At 41.0% G+C, this 24,476-nt stretch overlaps 1 protein-coding gene across 6 annotated transcripts in view; it reads left to right on the forward strand.

Moving 5' to 3' along the window:
- The window catches only part of rnf111 (ring finger protein 111), a 97,949-nt gene that overhangs the window by 48,480 nt on the left and 24,993 nt on the right, over window positions 1–24,476 (forward strand). For 2 of the 6 annotated variants that reach the window (XM_062027777.1, XM_062027794.1), the window contains exons 4-8: window positions 17,133–17,287; window positions 18,195–18,389; window positions 22,388–22,791; window positions 23,474–23,714; window positions 23,794–24,151. In XM_062027777.1, the coding sequence (XP_061883761.1) occupies window positions 17,133–17,287; window positions 18,195–18,389; window positions 22,388–22,791; window positions 23,474–23,714; window positions 23,794–24,151 (1,353 nt within the window). The remainder of the gene's footprint in view (window positions 1–17,132; window positions 17,288–18,194; window positions 18,390–22,387; window positions 22,792–23,473; window positions 23,715–23,793; window positions 24,152–24,476) is intronic. The other 4 variants (XM_062027784.1, XM_062027820.1, XM_062027804.1 and 1 more) reach the window with 3 other exon arrangements.

Below are 24,476 nucleotides of genomic sequence, written 5' to 3' on the forward strand. Positions count from 1 at the left end.
TCTGGTTATCATCACACTTTTCCTCTTTGCCATAATCGCTACCCTTTTGTGGTGGCAAACCTGTGGTACATGTATGCAGTTCATGGTAATCGTGACTAAAAAGCTTTGCAGAATAGTATTTAAAATGATTGTCTTCTAAAGCTTCATAGAATAACATTTCTTCCACCTGAGTTTACACCAAGGAAAATTATACTTAAATAAATCTACTAGGTGTTTGACTCACACTCATGTTAAATTTGCTAACCACAGGCCAAGCCACCCATTCCACGAGTGTACGTGTTTACAGTATACTGCTTCACCCCTCCTATCCTCAGGGGTTCATGGTGGCAAACAGGTATTTACAAAATAATCCCTAGTCTACTTAATTAGGAACCCTTCCCTTGTGGTTGGTTTTTCTACCCCGGGAGATATAGTGAGCCTGGCCAATTACGGCATTTACTGTACATACACTTTTTACGATGTTGTCCTTATTTTGTATTTGTATGTTTACTGTTTAGTTTGTTTAGTTCCCTATATTACGTTTGTGATTTTCATATATAAAATGAATTGGGTGAAGACAGTATAAACCTGTCATAATTGGCAACGTACTGCATTTATTGCACTAGACTTGTATGTGCTGATTTAGTATGACATGCAAAGTTGTAATAAAGTTGCAGTTGTAAGAACGAAAATTTTGCTATTGACCAATTACCTTGACACTTCTGTACTTTCAGAGATTTGTCATGAGATGTGTAATAGGGCTGGGCGATATGGCCTTTTTTTAATATCTCGATATTTTTAGGTCATATCGCGATACACGATATATATCTCGATATTTTGCCTTAGCCTTGAATTAACACTTGATACATATAATCACACCAGTATGATGATTCTATGTGTCTACATTAAAACATTCTTGTTCATACTGCTTTAATATATGCTCATTTTAAACTTTCAGGCAGAGAAGGAAATCACAACTAAGTCAATTGACCAAAACTGTATTTATTAAACAGTTATTAAGCAGTGGCACAAACATTCATGTAATTTCCAAAACAGTGCAAGATTGTCAGAGACATTTTAAAACAGGCTACTAGTGCACTTTTGTGCATGGTGTCACTAAGATGACTTATCAAAACAACCCTAAATTAAAGTGCACTTTTTGTACAGAACGCCACTACAATAGTTTAAAAACATGATGTCACACAATATATTTCAATAAGTGTCAAATAAAAATGAGCTACATAATAGGAACTCAAATAGTGTTCGTCCTTCGGTATGTGGTATGTGTGACATTATCTCCTTTTGTTGTCGACTCTTTTTTTCATACGGTGTTGATCTGGAAATGTTTGCCTCAGCATTTTGATGGTGTGGCACCGGCCGGAGATGTTGACGTGCGGAGTAAGCACTCTTCATTCTCTAGCAGGTCACTTTTCAAATGAAGCTACATATTAGCAGTAATGCTACTTTTTGTAGAAACGCTTTTGCCCCACACTTGACAAATTACGGTTGTCTGTTCGACATATTCCCACTTGAAGCCAAACCACCGCCAGACGATGGACCCCATGCTGTTTTTCATGGGAATTAATTCTTCCTTCATTTGTTACCAGATTCGCACCTTCTTTCTCTCGTATACCACTCGCACCACAGCTAACGTTACCAATGCCGCTACCGCTCTGCTCCGCGAGGGCGTATACGTAAGTGACGTATGACGTGACAGTATGTGACGTATGTAGAAGGTGCGCTTGCTGTCTGTGAGAAGGAGTGGGAAGAGCCTGGAGTGTAATGCCAGCAGGTAAAAGCAACTGCGTGAGAATGTATACTCGAATATCACGATATAGTCGTTTTCTATATCGCACAGAGACAAACCCGCGATATATCGCGTATATCGATATATCGCCCGGCCCTAATGTGTAATAATAATCCCCAGAAAAACTAAACTTAAAGGAGTTGTTTGCAACTGGTCAAAGTTACATATTTCAAGTCAAAAAACATAACAAGAACACCACTGGCTGTTAGGGATTAAACAATATTTCAAAACTGCCCAAAGATAGGTGTGCCAAGCTTGTGGCATCAAATTCAAAAAGACTTGAGGCTGTAATTTCAGCCAAAGGTGCGTCAACAAAGTATTGAGCAAAGGGTTTGTATACTTTTGTACATGTGATTTTTGAGTTTTTTTTTATTTTGAATGAATTAGCAAACATTTCTACATTTCTGTTTTTTCTGTCAAGTTCGAGTGCTGTGTGTACATTGATGAGAAATAAAATGACATTTTTTTATTTTAGCAAATTGCTGCAATCAAACAAAAAGTGAAACATTTATAGGCAAGGCAAGGCAACTTTATTTGTATAGCGCTTTTCATACACAAGGCAGACTCAAAGTGCTTCACAGACAACAAAGTGAAATGAAAGAAAATAAAAGCAAAATTAAAATGCAGACAATAAAAATAAAAACAGTGCGGACGTTAAAAGTTAAAAGATTAAAAGATTTAGCTGAAAGCTAAGGTGAACATTAAAGTCTTCAGTCTAGTTTTAAAAGTAGTCAGAGTTGGGGAGAGTCTGACATCTTCAGGAAGTTTATTCCAGCTATTTGTTGCATTGTGACTGAATGATGCGCTCCCTTGATTTGAGTTTACTCTTGGAACCGCTAACAGATTGGTCTCAGAAGATCTTAGTGATCTAGAGGGCTTATATAGTGGGAGCATATCAGTGATATACTTCGGCCCTAGACCATGTAGTGATTTATATGTGAGCAGGAGGATTTTGAAATCAATTCTCTGATGTACAGGGAGCCAATGTAAGGATTTAAGAATTGGTGTAATGTGCTCACATTTTTTGGTCTTTGTTAGAACTCTAGCAGCAGCGTTCTGAACAAGCTGTAGCTGCCTGACAGTTTTTTTTGGGAAGACCTGCAAGGAGACCATTACAATAGTCTAGCCTACAGGTAATAAAGGCATGTACAAGTTTTTCTAAGTCTTGAGCTAACATGAGCCCTCTAAGTCTTGTTACATTTTTGAGGTGATAGTAGGCTGATTTTGTTACTGATTTGATGTGACTGTCGAAATGTAAATCAGAATCTAAAATAACCCCAAGATTTCTGGCTTTATTTGAGGTTTTCAGGGACAGTGATTGAAGGTGTTGGACGACTTTAAACCTTTCTTTTTTAGCACCAAAAACAATTATCTCAGTTTTATCTTCCTTTAGTTGTAGGAAATTTTGGCACATCCAGTGTTTGACTTGCTCAATGCACTGGCACAGAAGATCTATGGGGCGATAGTCATTTGGTGATAGCGCTACATAGATTTGGGTGTCATCGGCATAGCAATGATGGTCAATGTTATTATTTTGCATGATTTGTCCTAGTGGGAGCATATAGATGTTAAATAAAGTCGGCCCCAAGATTGAACCTTGGGGGACTCCACACGTTACGTTGGTTGGTTCTGATACAAAGTCACCAATGGAAACAAAATAGTTTCTGTGTTGTTATAGGGGTGTGAATACTTTCCGTACTTTCCGTTTATATAAATACATGTGTGTGTGTGTGTGTGTGTGTGTGGTGTACATATATATATTGTGTGTATATATTAGAGCTACAACTAATTTGATAATCGATTAATCTGTCGATTATTACTTCGATTAATCGATTAATAATCGGATAAAATAGACAGACTACATTTCTATCCTTTCCAGTATTTTATTGGAAAAAAAACAGCATACTGGCACCATGTTCTTTCAACTTGCCAAATAAAACAAGGAAAATGTTACAAAAATGTTTTTTTTAAATAAAGTGCACCATTGTCATGCACAATAGCAATAATTTTGCTTGGGGGAATTTCAAACCTGGCTACTACCTATTCCAACCAATGTTGGATGCTGAATGTCTTTCCTCTAGTGGCATGGACGTAAGGCAGATTGACTTCATGTTCCATTCGTCTCCAATGTAATGGCATGTATTGCCAAGGTAGGCTTCCGTGGCTACACTTGTCCACACGTCAGTAGTGAGAGCAATTTGGCTCTGGGTGGCTTTTATGTCAGTCTACACTGCTTGGAATGTCTGCTCGTACTTCCTCTCTATCAGTTTGGTAAAATGGGTCCTCGAAGGGAAGAGTGTAACCAGGGTTGAGGACGTGAATCATTTGTCTAAAACCTTCATCCTCCACCAATGATAGTGGCCACATGTCAGTTAGCAACATATTCAGGATACCATCAGTCAATGCAGCCGCTTGCTGTAGTGTGCAGACCTTCCTTTGTACCAAGTCGCTAATTCTGGCTGGTTTCTTTCTGAAATGAGAGAAACCATATAATGAACATACATAGTAGCATCATTTAGAATCAAAAAACACAGGACGAGATGTTGAACAGTCCCTTGTGCCAAATGTGGAGAGTACTCACTCGAGATGTCCTTGTTGTTGAGAGTGGTAGACAGACAACGTGGGGGTGTGGGGGGTGGGGTGTTCTTGTGAGTTGTATGGGATATGAGACTTGGTCAGGGTTAAATTCCAGGACAATTGGACAAGCGACACATCTTCAGTAGTGTGCCCTTGCATCATTGGGTGTTTCGGCCTTCAAACACTATACACCCTCCACAAAGGTGGCCCGCCGAAGGATGATCAGTCCTCAGCTTGTGTCCCGTGCTCAACTGTTCCTGAAATTCACCCTGTTATACTGCTGTTTTTGGGGCCCAACCGGGGTCCTTCCGCTTGAGCCAAATCCACTGGCTGCTTCTTTCGACTGCCTCTGAGACTGCTCTGATGGTCCTCCGCAGAGCCTGACCGTGGCTGCCAAGTTCCCTCAGCAGTCTGATGGTAGACGACGCCACAAATCCTCTGCATCCCACTTCAACTGGATAGACTTTGGTGTTCCAGCCACGCTGCCTCGCTTCTTCTGCTAGCTCTGAGTAGCGCAGCTTCTTACGTTCATCGGCCTCCTCCACAGAGTTCTCCCATGGACAGAGTTCTCCCATGTAACTCAATACATACATACATAGTTGATTTAATTAATAATTTCTAACGTAAAAGGCAAATACGCCACCACATTAAAAAAAAAAGCTAAATTAAATAAATGGACATTGGGGATGCAGCATACACCAATAATAACACAGAAATGTAACTCATCAGATCAGAACTGAATCAGATATTGTACATGTTTCTGTTGTGAATAATAAAGGATTCATTTTAGGCTGCCTCGGAATAATAGAATGAAATATTCCAGCACCTTCATAACGTTTAGTTATATTAAAGCGTCACTCAAATTTAAATATATTTATATAGTTTTATCGGGCCCGGCTACATTGATCCATTATGAAACCAACCTGAGATATTTCTATTTCCGTTACGTTTATTTCAAAATTGGTAACCGTGTGTTTTCTCTCTCAAAACTGAGTCAAATGTGCTGGAGACACATTATCAGCACCGCGTTGCAACAAAGATAAAGTTAACGTTACTCACAAAAAAGCTGAACTCATGAATGCCTGTTGCAACTCAAAACAACACAGAAAATGCACTTTCCATGAAGTTCCTAACACTCTGAAAGTTAATACACAACTTCGCTTCGCTTCCTTAAACACAATCTCCTCGTTAACGAAAGATTAAAAACACTCAAAGATGGACACAACGGATCAATGTACCCAGACTATGGACTTAAAAAAGTTACGTACTGTGAGTTCTTCCCTTCATCCATGGCTCCAACATGTTTCTTCTTCAGGTGCTCCCGAAGCAATGTTGTTCAAACCCCGTTTCCATATGAGTTGGGAAATTGTGTTAGATGTAAATATAAACGGAATACAATGATTTGCAAATACTTTTTAACCCATATTCAATTGAATGCACTACAAAGACAAGATATTTGATGTTCAAACTCATAAACTTTATTTTTTTTTTGCAAATAATAATTAACTTAGAATTTCATGGCTGCAACACGTGCTAAAGTAGTTGGGAAAGGGCATGTTCGCCACTGTGTTACATGGCCTTTCCTTTTAACAACACTCAGTAAACGTTTGGGAATTGAGGAGACACATTTTTAAGCTTCTCAGGTGGAATTCTTTCCCATTCTTGCTTGATGTACAGCTTAAGTTGTTCAACAGTCCGGGGGTCTCCGTTGTGGTATTTTAGGCTTCATAATGCGCCACACATTTTCAATGGCAGACAGGTCTGAACTACAGGCAGGCCAGTCTAGTACCTGCACTCTTTTACTATGAAGCCACGTTGATGTAACACGTGGCTTGGCATTGTCTTGCTGAAATAAGCAGGGGCGTCCATGGTAACGTTGCTTGGATGGCAACATATGTTGCTCCAAAACCTGCATGTACCTTTCAGCATTAATGGCGCCTTCACAGATGTGTAAGTTACCCATGTCTTGGGCACTAATACACCCCCATACCATCACAGATGCTGGCTTTTGAACTTTGCGCCTATAACAATCCGGATGGTTCTTTTCCTCTTTGGTCCGGAGGACACGACGTCCACAGTTTCCAAAAACAATTTGAAATGTGGACTCGTCAGACCACAGAACACTTTTCCACTTTGTATCAGTCCATCTTAGATGAGCTCAGGCCCAGCGAAGCCGACAGCATTTCTGGGTGTTGTTGATAAACGGTTTTCGCCTTGCATAGGAGAGTTTTAACTTGCACTTACAGATGTAGCGACCAATTGTAGTTACTGACAGTGGGTTTCTGAAGTGTTCCTGAGCCCATGTGGTGATATCCTTTACACACTGATGTCGCTTGTTGATGAAGTACAGCCTGAGGGATCGAAGGTCACTGGCTTAGCTGCTTACGTGCAGTGATTTCTCCAGATTCTCTGAACCCTTTGATGATATTACGGACCGTAAATGGTGAAATCCCTAAATTCCTTGCAATAGCTGGTTGAGAAAGGTTTTTCTTAAACTGTTCAACAATTTGCTCACGTATTTGTTGACAAAGTGGTGACCCTCGCCCCATCCTTGTTTGTGAATGACTGAGCATTTCATGGAATCTACTTTTATACCCAATCATGGCACCCACCTGTTCCCAATTTGCCTGTTTACCTGTGGGATGTTCCAAATAAGTGTTTGATGAGCATTCCTCAACTTTATCAGTATTTATTGCCACCTTTCCCAACTTCTTTGTCACGTGTTGCTGGCATCAAATTCTAAAGTTAATGATTATTTGCAACAAAATTTTTTTTTATCAGTTTGAACATCAAGTATGTTGTCTTTGTAGCATATTCAACTGAATATGGGTTGAAAATCAATCAATCAATCAATCAATGTTTATTTATATAGCCCTAAATCACAAGTGTCTCAAAGGGCTGCACAAGCCACAACGACATCCTCGGTACAGAGCCCACATACGGGCAAGGAAAAACTCACCCCAGTGGGACGTCAATGTGAATGACTATGAGAAACCTTGGAGAGGACCGCATAGGTGGGTAACCATGATTTGCAAATCATTGTATTCCGTTTATATTTACATCTAACACAATTTCCCAACTCATATGGAAACGGGGTTTGTACTTCCGTGCCATTATGCAGGAAACGGTCTTCTTTGAAGTCTTTAAAGTAACGTGTTCCCACACTTTTGACGACTTAAGTCGTACACTTTTCTCCATTGAAGCAATAACCTCAAGATGTTTCTCCGCTGAACTATCCGTACTGTTTTCCTCCGCCATTTTTCGAAAATTTCCAGTAGGGCTGCAACAACTAATCGATTAAATCGATTAAAATCGATTATAAAAATAGTTGGCGATTAATTTAGTCATCGATTCGTTGGATCTATGCTATGCACTTGCGCGGAGGCTACGTTTTTTTTTTTTTTTTTTTATAAACTTTTATTTAGAGACTGCAACATTTACAAACAGCTGAGAAACAATAATCAAAAAGTACAAAAACAGTACGAAACAGCGGCAGGGCGGCGCTGAGGCTACGTCTCATGAGGTGGAGGTAAGCCAGCCAATGATGTGTCATGTGTAGCTCACGTGACGACGCCGTCTCCTTTGCCTAAACATTCGAAAAATGGCGGAGGAAAACAGTTCAGCGGAGAAACAGCTTGAGGTTATTGCTTCAATGGAGAAAAGTGTACGACCTTAGTCGTCAAAAGTGTGGGAACACTTTACTTTAAAGACTTCAAAGAAAAGTGTGGGAACACTTTACTTTAAAGACTTCAAAGAAGACAGTTTCCTACAAAATGGCACGGAAGTACAACCGTGATTCTGGAGCACCTCAATCAATCAATCAATCAATCAATGTTTATTTATATAGCCCTAAATCACAAGTGTCTCAAAGGGCTGTACAAGACGACATCTTCGGTACACAGCCCACATACGGGCAAGGAAAACTCACCCCAGTTGGACGTCAATGTGAATGACTATGAGAAACCTTGGAGAGGACCGCATATGTGGGTAACCCCCCCCCCCCCCCCCCCCTCCCCTCCCTCTAGGGGAGACCGAAAGCAATGTATGTCGAGTGGGTCTGACATAATATTGTGAAAGTCCAGTCCACAGCGGATCCAACACATCAGCGAAAGTCCAGTCCATAGTGGGGCCAGCAGGAACCATCCCGAGCGGAGACGGGTCAGCAGCGTAGAGATGTCCCCAACCGATGCACAGGCTAGCGGTCCACCCCGGGTCCCGACTCTGGACAACCAGCACTTCATCCGTGGCCACCGGACCTGTGCAACTCCCCCTCCATAAGGGAGAGGGGAGCAGAGGAGAGGAGAAAAGAAAAGAAAAGAAACGGCAGATGAACTGGTCTAAAAAGGGGGTTTATTTAAAGGCTACAGTATACAAATGAGTTTTAAGATGGGACTTAAATGCTTCTACTGAGGTAGCATCTCTAACTTTTACCGGGAGGGCATTCCATAGTATTGGAGCCCGAATAGAAAACGCTCTAAAGCCCGCAGACTTTTTTGGGGCTCTGGGAATCACTAATAAGCCGGAGTTCTTTGAACGCAGATTTCTTGTCGGGACATATGGTACAATACAATCGGCAAGATAGGCAGGAGCTTGACCGTGTAGTATTTTATACGTAAGTAGTAAAACCTTAAAGTCGCATCTTAAGTGCACAGGAAGCCAGTGCAAGTGAGCCAGTATAGGCGTAATATGATCAAACTTTCTTGTTTTTGTCAAAAGTCTAGCAGCCGCATTTTGTACCAACTGTAATCTTTTAATGCTAGACATAGGGAGGCCCGAAAATAATACGTTACAGTAATCGAGACGAGATGTAACAAACGCATGGATAATGATCTCAGCGTCGCTTGTGGACAAAATGGAACGAATTTTAGCGATATTACGGAGATGAAAGAAGGCCGTTTTAGTAACACTCTTGATGTGTGACTCAAACGAGAGAGTTGGGTCGAAGATAATACCCAGATTCTTTACCGAGTCGCCTTGTGTAATTGTTTGGTTGTCAAATGTTAAGGTGGTATTATTAAATAGATGTCGGTGTTGAGCAGGACCGATAATCAGCATTTCCGTTTTCTTAGCGTTGAGTTGCAAAAAGTTAGTGGACATCCATTGTTTAATTTCATTAAGACACGCCTCCAGCTGACTACAATCCGGCGTGTTGGTCAGCTTTAGGGGCATGTAGAGTTGGGTGTCATCAGCATAACAGTGAAAGCTAACACCGTATTTGCGTATGATGTCACCTAGCGGCAGCATGTAAATACTAAAGAGTGCAGGGCCAAGAACCGAACCCTGGGGAACTCCGCACGTTACCTTAACATAGTCCGAGGTCACACTGTTATGGGAGACACACTGCATCCTGTCAGTAAGATAAGAGTTAAACCAAGACAAGGCTAAGTCTGACATCCCAATACGCGTTTTGATACGCTCTAATAAAATATTATGATCAACAGTATCGAAAGCGGCGCTAAGATCAAGAAGCAGCAACATAGATGACACATCATAATCCATCGTTAGCAATAGATCATTAGTCATTTTTGCGAGGGCTGTCTCCGTAGAGTGATTTGCCCTGAAACCGGATTGAAAAGGTTCACAGAGATTGTTAGACGCTAAGTGTTCATTTAGCTGCTGTGCGACAATTTTTTTCGAGGATTTTCGAGATAAACGGAAGGTGGGACACCGGCCGGTAGTTTACCAAGAGATCAGGATCGAGGTTAGGTCTTTTGAGTAGAGGATGAATAACCGCTTTTTTGAATGCTAGGGGAACAGTGCCAGAGGAAAGTGATAAGTTTATAATATTTAACACTGATGGACCTAATAATACAAAAAGCTCCTTAATAAGTTTCCCAGGAATTGGGTCAAGTAAACATGTTGTTTGTTTTGTCCCATTTACACATTGTAAAGGCCTACTGAAATGATTTTTTTTAATTTAAACAGGAATAGCAGATCCATTCTGTGTCATACTTGATCATTTCGCGATATTGCCATATTTTTGCTGAAAGGATTTAGTAGAGAAAATCGACGATAAAGTTCGCAACTTTTGGTCGCTGATAAAAAAAAGCCTTGCCTGTACCGGAAGTAGCGTGACGTCACAGGAGCTAGTATTCCTCACAATTCCCCATTGTTTACAATGGAGAGAGAGAGATTCGGACCGAGAAAGTGATGATTACGCCATTAATTTGAGCGAGGATGAAAGATTTGTAGATGAGGAACGTTACAGTGAAGGACTTGAGAGACAGTGATGGATGTATCTTTTTTTGCTCTGACCGTAACTTAGGTACAAGCTGGCTCATTGGATTCCACACTCTCCTTTTTTTTTTGTGGATCACGGATTTGTATTTTAAACCACCTCGGATACTATATCCTCTTGAAAATGAGAGTCGAGAACGCGAAATGGACATTCAGTGCCTTTTATCTCCACGACAATACATCGGCGAAATGCTTTAGCTACGAGCTAACGTGATAGCATCGTGCTTTAACTGCATATAGAAACAAAAAAATAAACCCCTGACTGGAAGGATAGATAGAAAATCAACAATACTATTAAACCGTGGACATGTAAATACACGGTTAATGCTTTCCAGGCTGGCGAAGGTTAACAATGCTGTGCTAACGACGCCATTGAAGCTAACTTAGCAACTTAGCAACGGGACCTCACAGAGCTATGCTAAAAACATTAGCTCTCCACCTACGCCAGCCAGCCCTCATCTACTCATCAACACCCGTGCTCACCTGCGTTCCAGCGATCGGCAGAAGGACGAAGTACTTCACCCGATGCGTTTGGCGGAAGTCAAGGTGAGGTCGGCGGCTAGCGCGGCTAGCGCGGCTAGCGCGGCTAGCGTTCCAACAAAGTCCTCCTGGTTGTGTTGCTGTAGTCCGCTGCTAATACACCGATCCCACCTACAACTGTCTTCTTTGCAGCCTTCATTGTTCATTAAACAAATTGCAAAAGATGTCCAGAATACTTTGGAATTCTGAAATGAAAACAGAGCTTTTTGTATAGGATTCTACGGGTACCATAACTTCCGTTACTCTGACTTCGTAACGCGCATACGTCATCATACCGCGACGTTTCAGCCGGATATTTCCCGGGAAGTTTTAAATGTCACTTTATAAGTTAACCCGGCCGTATTGGCATGTGTTGCAATGTTAAGATTTCATCATTGATATATAAACTATCAGACTGCGTGGTCGGTAGTAGTGGGTTTCAGTAGGCCTTTAACAATTCCTCCAATGTTATTTCATCAAAGAGAGAGAAACTATTTTGGAGGGCAGTGTCTGTCGTATATACAGTCGTATCTGTGTTAATAGAACCCAGTTGTAGCTGGGATGCATTGTCTTTAATCTCTTTTGTAATGAGTTAAATTTTCTTATTAAAGAAATTCATAAAGTCATCTGCTGAGTGGGTGGAGCTACTGGGAGGAGTCCCTTGTTGGGTTAGCGATGCTACTGTACTAAACAAAAATTTAGGATCATTTTTGTTGAGGTGGATGAGATTTGAGTAATATTTAGCTTTAGCTGAGGTAAGCATGCGTTTATAAGTTATTAAACTATCACTCCAAGCTTGATGGAAAACCTCAAGTTTAGTCGCACGCCATTTGCGTTCCAGCTTTCTACATGATAATTTATGGGCTTTAGTTTCTTCTGTAAACCATGGGGTACGCCTTTTAGGGGCCCTTTTTAGCTTTAGCAGTGCTACACTATCAATGGTGTCGCGCAGGGCGTCGTTAAAGTTGTTAGTGAGGTTATCAATAGAGCCCACATAGTTTGGGAATGGTGCCATTACCGAAGGCAGTAGGTCAGCAAGAGTCGTCGTTGTGGCAGCATTAATGTTGCGGCTGCTATAGTAGTTATTATTATTATTATTAGTTTGCTGACAATGAGTCAGAACTTCGAATTTTATAAGGTAATGATCGGACATTACTTTAGTGTACGGGAGTATCGTAACATTAGAGGTGGTGACACCCCTGACAAGCACTAGATCTATCGTATAACCGTTGCGATGCGTGGGTTCATTTATTATTTGTGTAAGACCACAGCTATCAATTATAGTCTGGAGCGCCATGCACGGAGGGTCCAATGGGGTATTCATATGGATATTAAAGTCCCCCATTATGATTATATTGTCGGCGTGCGTCACTAGATCAGCAACAAACTCTGAGAATTCACTGATAAAGTCCGAATAGGGCCCAGGGGGGCGGTAGATAACAGCCAGGTGGAGAGGCAGCGGTGTGACAAACCTCATAGTGAGCACCTCAAATGAGTTATATTTATTATTTACGATAGGTGTAAGATTAAAGTTTTCATTGTATATTAGTGCGACACCCCCTCCCCTTTTAAGAGGACGGGCAACATGTGCATTCGTATAGTTAGGAGGAGATGCCTCATTTAGCGCAAAAAAATCGTCTGGTTTGAGCCAGGTCTCGGCGGGACCAACGACGTCAAGTTTGTTGTCTCTAATGACCTCATTAACTAATAACGTTTTGGAAGATAATGATCTTATGTTTAAAAAGCCCATATTATAGGTAGTGGGCTGTTTTGAGGATTGTTTGTTGAAATTATCCGAAGTAGCAATATTAATAATGTTGCGTTTATTATGCGTAGTGCACTTTAAATAGTTTCGACCATATCTAGGAATTGATACGACGGGAATTTTCAGATTGTTTGCTTGGTGCTGCGATAAATTGAACGCATCATAGTTAGCCACCTCAGTAGATTGTATGTCTGCCTCTGACACAATCACAAAAGAAAAAACATTATGTGAGTTGTGTTTTATTCTAAGAGAATTGCTATGTGTGCAGGGATTATCCAGCCTGGCGCCGGCTAGTTCTAGTTTAAATGACTTCTTACCCGGACACTCCACGCTTCTTTGAGGATTAGCCTTTCGCTTTGTTGTTAGCCCCGCTCGGCATCCCCGCTTCTGCTTTCGCTCACACCGCTTGCGTCTCCTCCATTGACGGTCCCCGCTAGTACTTGACTCCGCTGATTCAAAGGCCGCTCGATGTAGCCCGCGAAGTATTCCCATGCTAGCGAGGAGGTCCACCGTACATGCATCTTTCAGTCTATAACGACCCGATCTATCCACATCCAAAATTGTCTGTCGGTCGTATGTGATCACAGAGTGTCCATGCTTTGAGCCAGCCATGAAATTGACAGAATTGACGGGTATTTTTGCCAAATCGCTCTACACTCCCAAGAGAGTCTGCAAGCCGCAGCCTTTAGGGCGCCGCCATTTTGAAAAATCACCTGAAGAAGAAACATCTTGGAGCCATGGATGAAGGGAAGAACTCACGGTACGTAACTTTTTAAGTCCATAGTCCGGGTACATTGATCCGTTGTGTCCGTCTTTGTGTGTTTTTAATATGTTGTTAACGAGGAGATTTTTTTTAAATATATATATATATATATATATATATATATATATATATATATATATATAAATATATAAATATATATAGGTTGGAGTTCAAATCCCAGCCGAGGAGATTTTTTTTAAATATATATATATATATATATATATATATATATATATATACATATATATATATATATATATATATATATATGTATGTTGGAGTTCAAATCCCAGCCGAGTCATACCAAAGACTATAAAAATGGGACCCGTTTCCCTCCCTGCTTGGCACTCAGCATCTAGGGTTGGAGTTGGGGGTTAAATCACCAAAATGATTCCCGGGCGCGGCGCCGCTGCTGCCCACTACTCCCCAAGGGGATGGGTCAAATGCAGAGGACAAATTTCACCACATCTAGTGTGTGTGTGACAATCATTGGTACTTTAATCTTTAATCTTAATCTATATATATATAAATATATATATATTTATATATATATTTATATATATATTTATATTTATATATATATATATATATATATATATATATATATATATATATATATATATATATATATATATATATATATATATATAAAATACTTGACTTTCAGTGAATTCTAGCTATATATATATATATATATTTGTGATTTAGGGCTATATAAATAAACATTGATTGATTGATTGATTGATATATATTTTATTATATATATAAATAAAAGAAATACTTGAATTTTAGTGTTCATTTATTTACACATATACACACACAACACTCATCTACTCATTTTTGTACTTCAGCATAGCCATCTTTGTTCTAGGCATATGTTACACCATCGGGTCTCCATTTTGCGAGGTGGCCCATAATACTGGGTTGTGAACGGTGCTGCGCTGCCGCCGCCATGTGCTTCACTCTCCGTTCACGAATGAGTATATCATTTCGGCCACCGTGTTCAATGCAGAAGTCTGTTCTACAAAATGTACAGGCAACATACCCCTTCCCCTTCGAACTGTCCTGGATGAACTGAAATTCTTGTTTCCATTCGTTTTGGAACTTGCAAGCGTATTTCTTCATCTTTCTCGTCGACGGCGTCGCCATGTCTAACTTCCTCGTTCTTCTGCTTCGTCTCCTTGTTGTGTGCGCAGTTGTGCACTCTACTCTCTAAAAGCCGTAGATGTTATGACGTCATTGGGCAGGCAAGCTGTTTATATTGTGGGAAAGCGGACGTGAGAACAGGCTGTCCCTACTCAGGCCCACATTGAGCTGGAGGGGGTGTGGCCTCCAGCTCCGGCTGAATTCCGGGAGTTTGTCGGGAGAACATTTCTGTCGGGAGGTTATCGGGAGAGGCGCTGAATACCGGGAGTCTCCCGGTAAAACCGGGAGGGTTGGCAAGTATGCGTTAACGTTATCCCTTTGTTGCAACGCAGGGCTGATAATTTGTCTCCGGCACATTTGAATCCGTTTTGAGAGAGAAAACGCACGGTTACCAATTTCGAAATAAACGTAACGGACAGAAATATCTTAGGTTGGTTTCATAATGGATCAATGTAGCCGGGCCTGATAAAGCTATATAAATATATTTAGATTTGAGTGACGCTTTAGTATAACTAAACGTTATGAAGGTGCTGGAATATTTCATGCTATTATTCAGAGGCTGTCTAAAATGAATCCTTTATTATTCACAACAGAAACGTGTACAATATCTGATCCAGTTCTGATCTGATGAGTTACATTTCTGTGTTATTATTGGTGTATGCTGCATCCCCAATGTCCGTTTATTTGGCAAGTTGAAAGAACATGGTGCCAGCATGCTGTTTTTTTTCCAATAAAATACTGGAAAGGATAGACATTTAGTTTGTCTCTTTTATCCGATTATTAATCGATTAATCGAAGTAATAATCAACAGATTACTCGATTATCAAATTAGTTGTTAGTTGCAGCCGTAGTTTCCAGGCAAAGGAGATGGCGTCGTCACGTGAGCTGCACATGACACATCATTGACTGGCTTACTGCCACCTCATGAGACGTAGCCTTTTACTTTTGTACTGTTTTTGTACTTATTTTGATTATTGTTTCTCAGCTATTTGTAAATGTTGCAGTTTATAAATAAAGGTTTAAAAAATAAAAAACGTAACCTCAGCGCATGCGCATAGCATAGATCCAACAAATCGATGACTAAATTAATCGCCAACTATTTTTATAATCGATTAGTTGTTGCAGCCCTAATATGTATATATATATATAATGTGTGTGTGTGTGTGTATATGTGCATGTATACATGTATGCATGCGACTATTGCCGTCAAAGTAACATAGGTTGCCTCTACACTAAGACGGCTAAAGTTATACAGGGTATAACCCACCTAACCTTATCCCTTGTCCACACACACACACACACACACACACACACACACACACACACACACACACACACACACACACACACCACACACACACACACACACACACACACACACACACACACACACACACACACACACACAAGGCCATCGTTTAAGCTTTGGTTTAAGACCCCCTCCGTTCGCGGGCATAACGAGACCTAGTAGGCATGCGCGGAAAATGCCAGACGCGCATTTATTACGTCATAGTCACCTCTGACCTGGAAGTGTATCTTACCCGGCATATAAACATTGAAGAGATGCAAGCAAGATGTTCATTTCAATTTCTTATCTGCGACTTGTTGTCCGAAGATACCGTTACCTTTTTTATCACATGCACGGGACCCCGCAATTTCGGTGTCTCCCCTTCAACAAATGGACAAAGTTTTTTGCTAAGTAGAATCACAGCTGACCTCGACATTCGAAAGTTCTCTTGCCATTCCTCTAGCACAACACACTTGATGACAAACATATCCCACCTGGCTGCTGTTCTTCCAGGCCTTATCCAAAACCGTTGCTCAGCATTGCTATGTTGCTCTCGGAGATGTGGTGCATCCGAAATAGCGCAATCGCGCATTTGCTTCTCTTAAGGTATTCATGTGTGATTTCTACAAGCGCCTGTACATGTAGAAGAAGTAGAAACACGGGCATGTCTGGATGATTCGCCTCCATTTTTATAGTGATTACCTCTGAGTAGAAACCGGTTGTTATGAAGCTGCCTGCGGCGCGTTGTTTTTGACGTCATTTCCTCTCCGAACTCAGTTTATAAACGATCAATGAGTCCATACCGAGAAAAGAGCCGGAGATTTAAGAAATAGACTAATAGCACTTACCCATGTAAAAAAATTCCCAAGGAGGGGAACCTTAAACGATGGATTAGTGTTTCTGACACAGGGTTTAGGCTAAATAGTTATTTGTTTAAGAGTTATCCGGCTTATAATAGACAGGGCCATAATCAGCCTCTGCTGAATGCAATGTGTCACTGCAGGCTGTAAGCGACAATATATCGACAATATATTTATTTGTGTGTTTACAGGTTGCGCTCCCTGGGGGGTCTTGGCAGGTTATGGGCTAACAGTTGCTCACAGAATCGTCTCCAGGACTCCCGAGGACGTCACAGATTGTCCACCGTCATTCAGCCGTTGCGTCAGAATTCTGGGGAGGTGGTGGATCTAACTGTGGATGAAGATGGTAGGTATAATATCAGTCCATCTTAATATTGATACTTTCCATTTGGAGCTATGCTCCCATAAAATCTCAGCGGATGAAGTTGTTTCTTCTATTGTAACACATATACAAAGATACTACAGCTAGTTACTTATTCTCATTGTAGCATACGTCATCATCTTGATGTCAAGGGAATAACGATAATGCAACAACGCTTTGAATACCTTGAAGGTACTATTAGGCTTAAAAGTCGGAAGATATTTAGCTGTTACATTAGCTATTTCGTTGTCCAAGCATATTGAGGTCACATTTTTGTAATTGTACTAGACTAGTGTCTTGAAAAAATTGCTTGGTCACAGATACGCATTTCCCCAACTATATTGATATTTAATTGATGTGTTGTTCAATTATGTTATATTTAAAAAAAAAATCTTATTTAAAAAATTATTCCCCCAGAACAGTTTGATATTCAAAAGTTAAATGTGTGTGTACAGACGAACAGATGTTATCGAATTGAGTATGAAAGGGAAATACATTTTTGAAGATGTAAAGTAGATGGAGTGAACTCACTGGATTACTAATAAGATTCTCTCTTCCCCCGACTGTTAAGCCTTCGCTGACCAGCACATGCTCACTTATCAAACACCTTGACTGTGAACATTGAGAAGCGTGCATGCATTTTTAACAAATGTATATACTGTAGTCCTGCTTGAGGATGTTTTTCTTTTAACAAATGCCAGTCATTGTGAAACTGCATGTTCACCAACCTTAGTGACTCGCCTCTTTTTTCTTGTGAGTAGATTAGCTGAGGTGGTGAAGAAATCAAGTATATTTTACTGACTGAAATTGAGTCTTTCGACAGGATTCTTTACTGTGGCTATATAGTTTGAATATATATTATATTTTCTGTGGAATCTGTTTTTGTCCATAGACCTTTCAGTTGTGCCAACAACCTCTGGCAGCATTCGTCCTCAAACAGTCAGGTTGTCCTCGTCATCATCTTCCCAGCATGCCTCTACCTCAGAGCTCAATGATGCCCCAGGCCCCTCCACTAGCTGCCCAGGCTCAATACAAGACAGTATGCACATACCAAGGCCAAGTGGCTCGAATCGAGCAGCCGCAGAGGGTAAGACAGCATGTTGCAACCAGCTGCTGTTAAGACACTGAAAACGGGGTATTTTTAGTTAGACTTAAGTTTTCTACTTAGGTTCTTCTATTACAGTGTTCCCTCGCCACTTTGCGGTTGACTTAGGGCCCTATAGCTGGTATTACGATACGTGACTTCTTCCCGAAAGTGAAAATCAGTGGTGGTCGACCAAGCTAAGATGGCTACAAGCAGTGCGCAAACTATTTGAGTACGAAAGAGGCTTAAATCTTCCTGCAAAAAGCAAATACAAGAAAAATATCAAACTTGCAATGGAATACATGCCTATACTTTATCAAAAAAAGATTTGTCGAGTGATACCAAAGATGGTCGCGTATCGAACCATTGTGCTCCAGACACCATTCTACACAACAAAACAGATGGAAACTTGGAAAAGCATGGAGGTCTACAACTTCTTTGTGTGTGGCTGGGTCAAGGAAGTTGGTATCAAGACTCTCCCTGATAATAATGCATCGTTTTTGCTCTGATAAGGATGCATTTCATGATTTAACTTCGCGTCTAAGATGCCATATTTGTTGCTGTTGCAGGCGCCGTTTACGGGTAGCATGCTTTTCTTCGTCTTTATGAAAATATAACTATAGCTGTCAACAATGTGTATGTGCTGAACACTTCATTTATGATTGCTGCTCTTGGTAAAAGCTTAACTCTTTTAGGTTTTGATCACATTTGCTTTCTTTTATTTAGACACCCAAAGTTGGTGCTTTTCGAAACACTCGTAGCAGACGTGTTTATGAATACAAATAATATCAAGATAATACTTAGATGGGAAATAATAGATGTTAAAAGTATATCAAACAAACCTTTAACCAAGTGATCACTGCAAACTCATGCATTATTCGACTCTGCTCCCTTGGACTGGAGTGTGTGCTGCTTTTCTCGTTGTTTCCACATATCTTGCACTTTTCCACCTTTTTTGATAACCTCCCGAGGAACTCCAAAGAAACTAAATGGCGCCAAGTACCCATTGAAAACAGCTAGCTTGACCACCACTAGTATTCATAGGGCGGGACGTGACGTCAGTAACATCCCAGCTATTCTCCCATGTACTTCACGAATTCTGGCTCTGCAGCAATCTCTGCCTTGACTTAAGTTTATCACTGCTTGCCTTCATTCAAGATGCGCACTTTGGGTGGCGCAATGCTTAAATGTGGGGGCGTCCCTGTTAAACCTGGCCTTCTGCGTATTCTCCAATCGACTTTAGTACTTTTGTTCTTACACGCCTCTGAGGCTGGAATAAGTCCAGCACCTCTCGAAGGTTAAACATTATATTGCACTTAAAGTTTGGATGCAGTGTACACCACATGTAATAAAATTATAAAAGACTTTCAGAAAACTATCTAATCTATTCTAATCAATTTAATTGATAAACCTGTAAACATCCAATGAGATGAAGATAAAAGGGCCATAATGCGTCTCTGAATTAACTATCAAAAGTCGAAATGCACATTGTTTTGTCGTGAGTGCGATTGTAGCGGAAGGAAGGTGACTGCGTATATCAGCTGTGTTTGGACATCTTGGTACTAATCTGGACCATGGTAGTTGATGTATGACTATTTCATAGAAAATACATATGCTGTATAATATAGCGTCTATTAATTGATTCAAATTATTTTTTGACAGGTAATATCAAACTGTCAGCTGTCACTCTTTGACTTTGGCACACACATATACATGTCACAGCTTTACAAACATTTGTACTTAACATAACTTTTAACATCACACATATCAGGGTGGTTATTATTATAACAATTGAAATAAATTGTATCTGCAGATTATTCACATCCAGCCTGGAAGACCTATACAACATAGTGCAGTCTAAATTGATAGACTTTATAAATTTAAAGTGTTATTTTTTTCATGGATTTCAATGACATTCACATGTGTTAGTGAAACTCCAACTCCATGATCCGTTTTTTTCACGCAATCAAGATAAAAAAGGGCTCATGGCAGAGTCCGCCTCATTTGTAATGAGCCCACCTTCATTTATGACTTAGGCACTTTTGCTTCACTTTCGCGGAGTGACTGTCTCCACAGGCTGAATTGGAGAAACATGTGTAACTTCAAGCATTTAAATAAACACTAAGGCACAAATGGGAGAATAGGACCCTTACTGCGGTCTCAATACATCACAGATTTTAAAGTACTATTGATTACGGTACAGGGACATTTAAGTACCTGTTGAAATGACATGGGTTTCAGTGTGTATGAAGTGATTTAAAGGGGACCTACTATGCAAAACCAACTTTTCTTATCTTTTGGTGCCTGTTTTTGTGTGTTTGGGCTCTGCATAAGTCCGGAAAATTTGAAATCAAACCATGGAGGCATGGCGGACAATCTTACCTTCCTTCATACTTCCTCAAAATTAGCTGTTTGGAATTTTCCCAATTTGTAACATTTTTCACATTGGTGACTTCAGCGGATATCTCCATTTATTGGAAGGTTTTACCCAAAGAGCTTTGCGCCAGTGAGCCATTGTAGTTCTGACATGGTATTAAAAAAACTATTTTTTTTCTCTATTGTTTTGTTGTGGGGCAGACTGGCTCGTACATGTACATTCATCCTCCGCTGTTGCCATTTATGATACAAAGTAGCGTATAGTTCTATGTAACATATCTGTCAGTAGACTAAATGTTGTAGGCTAAAAACCTACAACATGACGGGGAGAAGACCTAGTCTAAGTGGAGGCACGTAAAAAAGACCAACCACAAATTGCCGCATCCTGAAGAGAGCTAGGAAGATGGTCTGTGAAATAAAATTTGTGCAAAATTTTCAACAAATAACCACCATTACTTGTTATGTAGACCACAGGGAAGTGTTTTAAATAGAAGTAGAAAATGGATGGATGGAAGGAAAAATTACCCCTTTAAATCTGTTCTCTCAAACCACTATTGGCAAATGATAAAATAGCCAGTAGAGTTGTAATGGTATCAAAATCTCACGGTACGATATTATCCTTTTTAAAGCATCTGTACTAAAAACCAACTAAGGATTATGTCAACATTTTTACATACTGAGTGAACAACAAAGCAAGAAGAAAGAAAAAGCACAGCAACATAACGTAATACGTTTCAAGCAAAAGAAAACACACACCGATGCATCAGTTACTATTTCAACACTGGAGGCTAAACTATACAGATAGGATCAGAAGCTGTCAAGTTATCATGAACTGACCATGAAGATTTTTAAGATGCGACTTCAGTGGTTGCGTTTACAACTGGCTCGCATTACCAGCAGTAGCACAATGTTTTTAACACAACTTTTAGACGACAATTAGTCATCAAATTAGCAAAAGAAACATATTACCTGACACGTAAAAGTCATTTGAGAACTTTTTGTCTCTGTACTTTGGAGTAAGTTTTGTAGTTTGAGGTGACCGCGTGTCCAGGAGGTAGGCACAGAATTGGCCCGAGAATGGTGCGGGGCTGTGGCCTGGAGTGATGGCTTGATTCTATCCACGATTCCGTTGATGTGTAAATCATTAGGCCCTAGATAACTCCAAGTTATGGCTGACATTTATTTTTCTGCCCTCAGCTGCGTGTTTAGCTCCAAATTTGGTCATTCTGTTCATACTATGTCATTCTGTTTACCTCGGCCTACGTTGTAACCGAAAGTTAAAGATCACCTCCGATTGGCTGTTGTCTCAGACATTCCCACAATGTTTGATTGAGTTAATATATGCTCACAGCTGCGTGTGTGTGTGTGTCTGGATGGCTTATAAATACTTTAAATGCATCTAATATTCATAAAAATCATCAAATAAGCAGTGTCCGTACTTTGTGGAAAGTCACTTACCAAAGGAGTTAGTGACTTTCCACGTAAAAGTAACCTCCGCGATAATCGAGGGAACACTGTATATTTGCAATAGATATGTTTTAATAGAAACTCTTTTTGTTTGTTTTCTTGCATTTGATCTGCTGTTACCCTGCAGCTTTATCTATTTTCTCTTCTCTCCTTGTCAGCAGATGAAAGCAGACCAGTTTTGTCAGGTTCAGCAGGAGATAATGCAGGCACTGCCATGCCTAGACTGCCATCATGCTGTCAGCAGCATTCCCCATGTGGAAGGCCCTCTCCTGGTCATCTGTCCCTCACCCACTCCCATTCAAGCTGCATGCAGGCCTCAACCTCTCAGAGCAATGGGTCCCAGCACAGTCACGGTCACAGTCACAGCAACGCCCACCATTTTGTGCTCCATGTTCATCACCCGACACCGCAACCCCCGGGCACGCTGCCTTTTCAAGAGTCTAGCTGTGCTGTGGAAAGACCCAGTGCTCTGCCTGCACCCTGTGCTGTAGTAAGCAGCAACAGTAGTAGCGGCGGAGGCAGCAGCGGCATCAACAACAACACAGCCCACTACCACGATCAGGTAATGCTGCATTCATTGCTAACATAGCCAGTAGTGGTCGAGAGTAAACATTCTACCATTTCACTAACCCACAGGGGGATTCTGTAACATTTTACTACATTTTAATTTTCAGTGGCTTGTTGATTTTTACATTATAGACATAAAATGTTTTTTGTGTAAATCGTAAATAAAAACAGAATACAATGATTTGCAAATCCCTTTCAACCTATATTCAATTGAATACAGTGCAGAATACAGTTTTTTTGCAAATATTAGCTCATTTGGAATTTTAATGCCTGCAACATGTTTCAAAAAAGCTGGCACAAGTGGCAAAAAGACTGAGAAAGTTGAGGAATGCTCATCAAACACTCATTTGGAACATCCCACAGGTGAACAGGCTAATTGGGAACAGGTGGGTGCCATGATAGGGTATAAAAGCAGCTTCCATGATATGCTCAGTCATTCACAAAAAAGGATTGCTTTTGGTCTCCCGTAGCAGGGGGGTGGGGGGGGGGTCCTTTCTAAGGTTTCTCATAGTCATTCACATCGACGTCCCACTGGGGTGAGTTTTTCCTTGCCCTTATGTGGGCTCTGTACCGAGGATGTCGTTGTGGCTTGTGCAGCCCTTTGAGACACTTGTGATTTAGGGCTATATAAATAAACATTGATTGATTGATTGATTGAATGTGCTTTTTTCTCACAGCAAACGCTGCCAGTGGATCTGAGCAACAGTAGTGTTCGAAGCAGCGGGGCAACGTTCCATGGTAGTACCTCTGCCTTTGACCCTTGCTGTCCCGGTTCTACTTCACGGCCTCCCACCTATGCTTCGCAAGCCACACCTGGACCCAGCCAGCCTGCTGCAGTAGACTCTTTCAGCTCCGCCATGGTAGCTCAGCCTCAAACACAGCTTCAGCAGCCCTGCAGACATTACATGCACCCTTCTTGTGAGTACACATTTGTCTTTGTTGACCCAGTGTAGAACTGATTGCCGTTCTTAAAAAATCTCACTTTTTTGCCGCTCAGATGGCTCTCTGGCACGCTCATTGCATCATCAGCCCTCTACTGCCTGCCCTCATTCCCACGGGAACCCCCAACTTGCACCTCAGCCTCCTCAGCAAGGCGATTATATCCTTCCCCATAATGTCCACTCCTTTCATCCACCGCTGCCAACGCACCCGTCAGGCCACACTGTGCCCACTGCCCCTCCACTACCTGCGCACCACCTCTCCAGCTCAAGTGCCCCACTGGCCCAGCACTTGCCCACAGAGCACCAGGCCCTGCCACACCATATACCCCCATTGGGATCAGTCCAGCGACTCCATCAGCACGAGATGTTGCAGAGGATGGAGGTCCAAAGGCGCAGAATGATGCAGCACCCCACGTGAGTACCCCCTCCCCCCATGAACGCTTTTAGTGTTTTTTTACATGCAGTACAGCGCAAAGTGCTTAGGCTGTGTCTAAATTTGCGCTCTTCTGCAATTCTAATTAGTCTTTTGAGTGTGTAAGTGTGTACACATTAAGAAGTGCGGGCCAAATTCAATGCACTGTCACTACAAGTAAATGGACACTTATCGCACCTAATAGTCGCCATCTTGGCTACGTAGCGGAAAGAGAGGCAGTAATATAAATGATTGTCGGCTGAGGAGCAACTGTAGCGGTGGAGAGTAGTGAAAAAAAGAGGAAGTAAGTAAACATTGTGGAATGCA

This window comes from Entelurus aequoreus, linkage group LG02 (assembly GCF_033978785.1).
Source record: "Entelurus aequoreus isolate RoL-2023_Sb linkage group LG02, RoL_Eaeq_v1.1, whole genome shotgun sequence".
NCBI lineage: Eukaryota > Metazoa > Chordata > Actinopteri > Syngnathiformes > Syngnathidae > Entelurus > Entelurus aequoreus.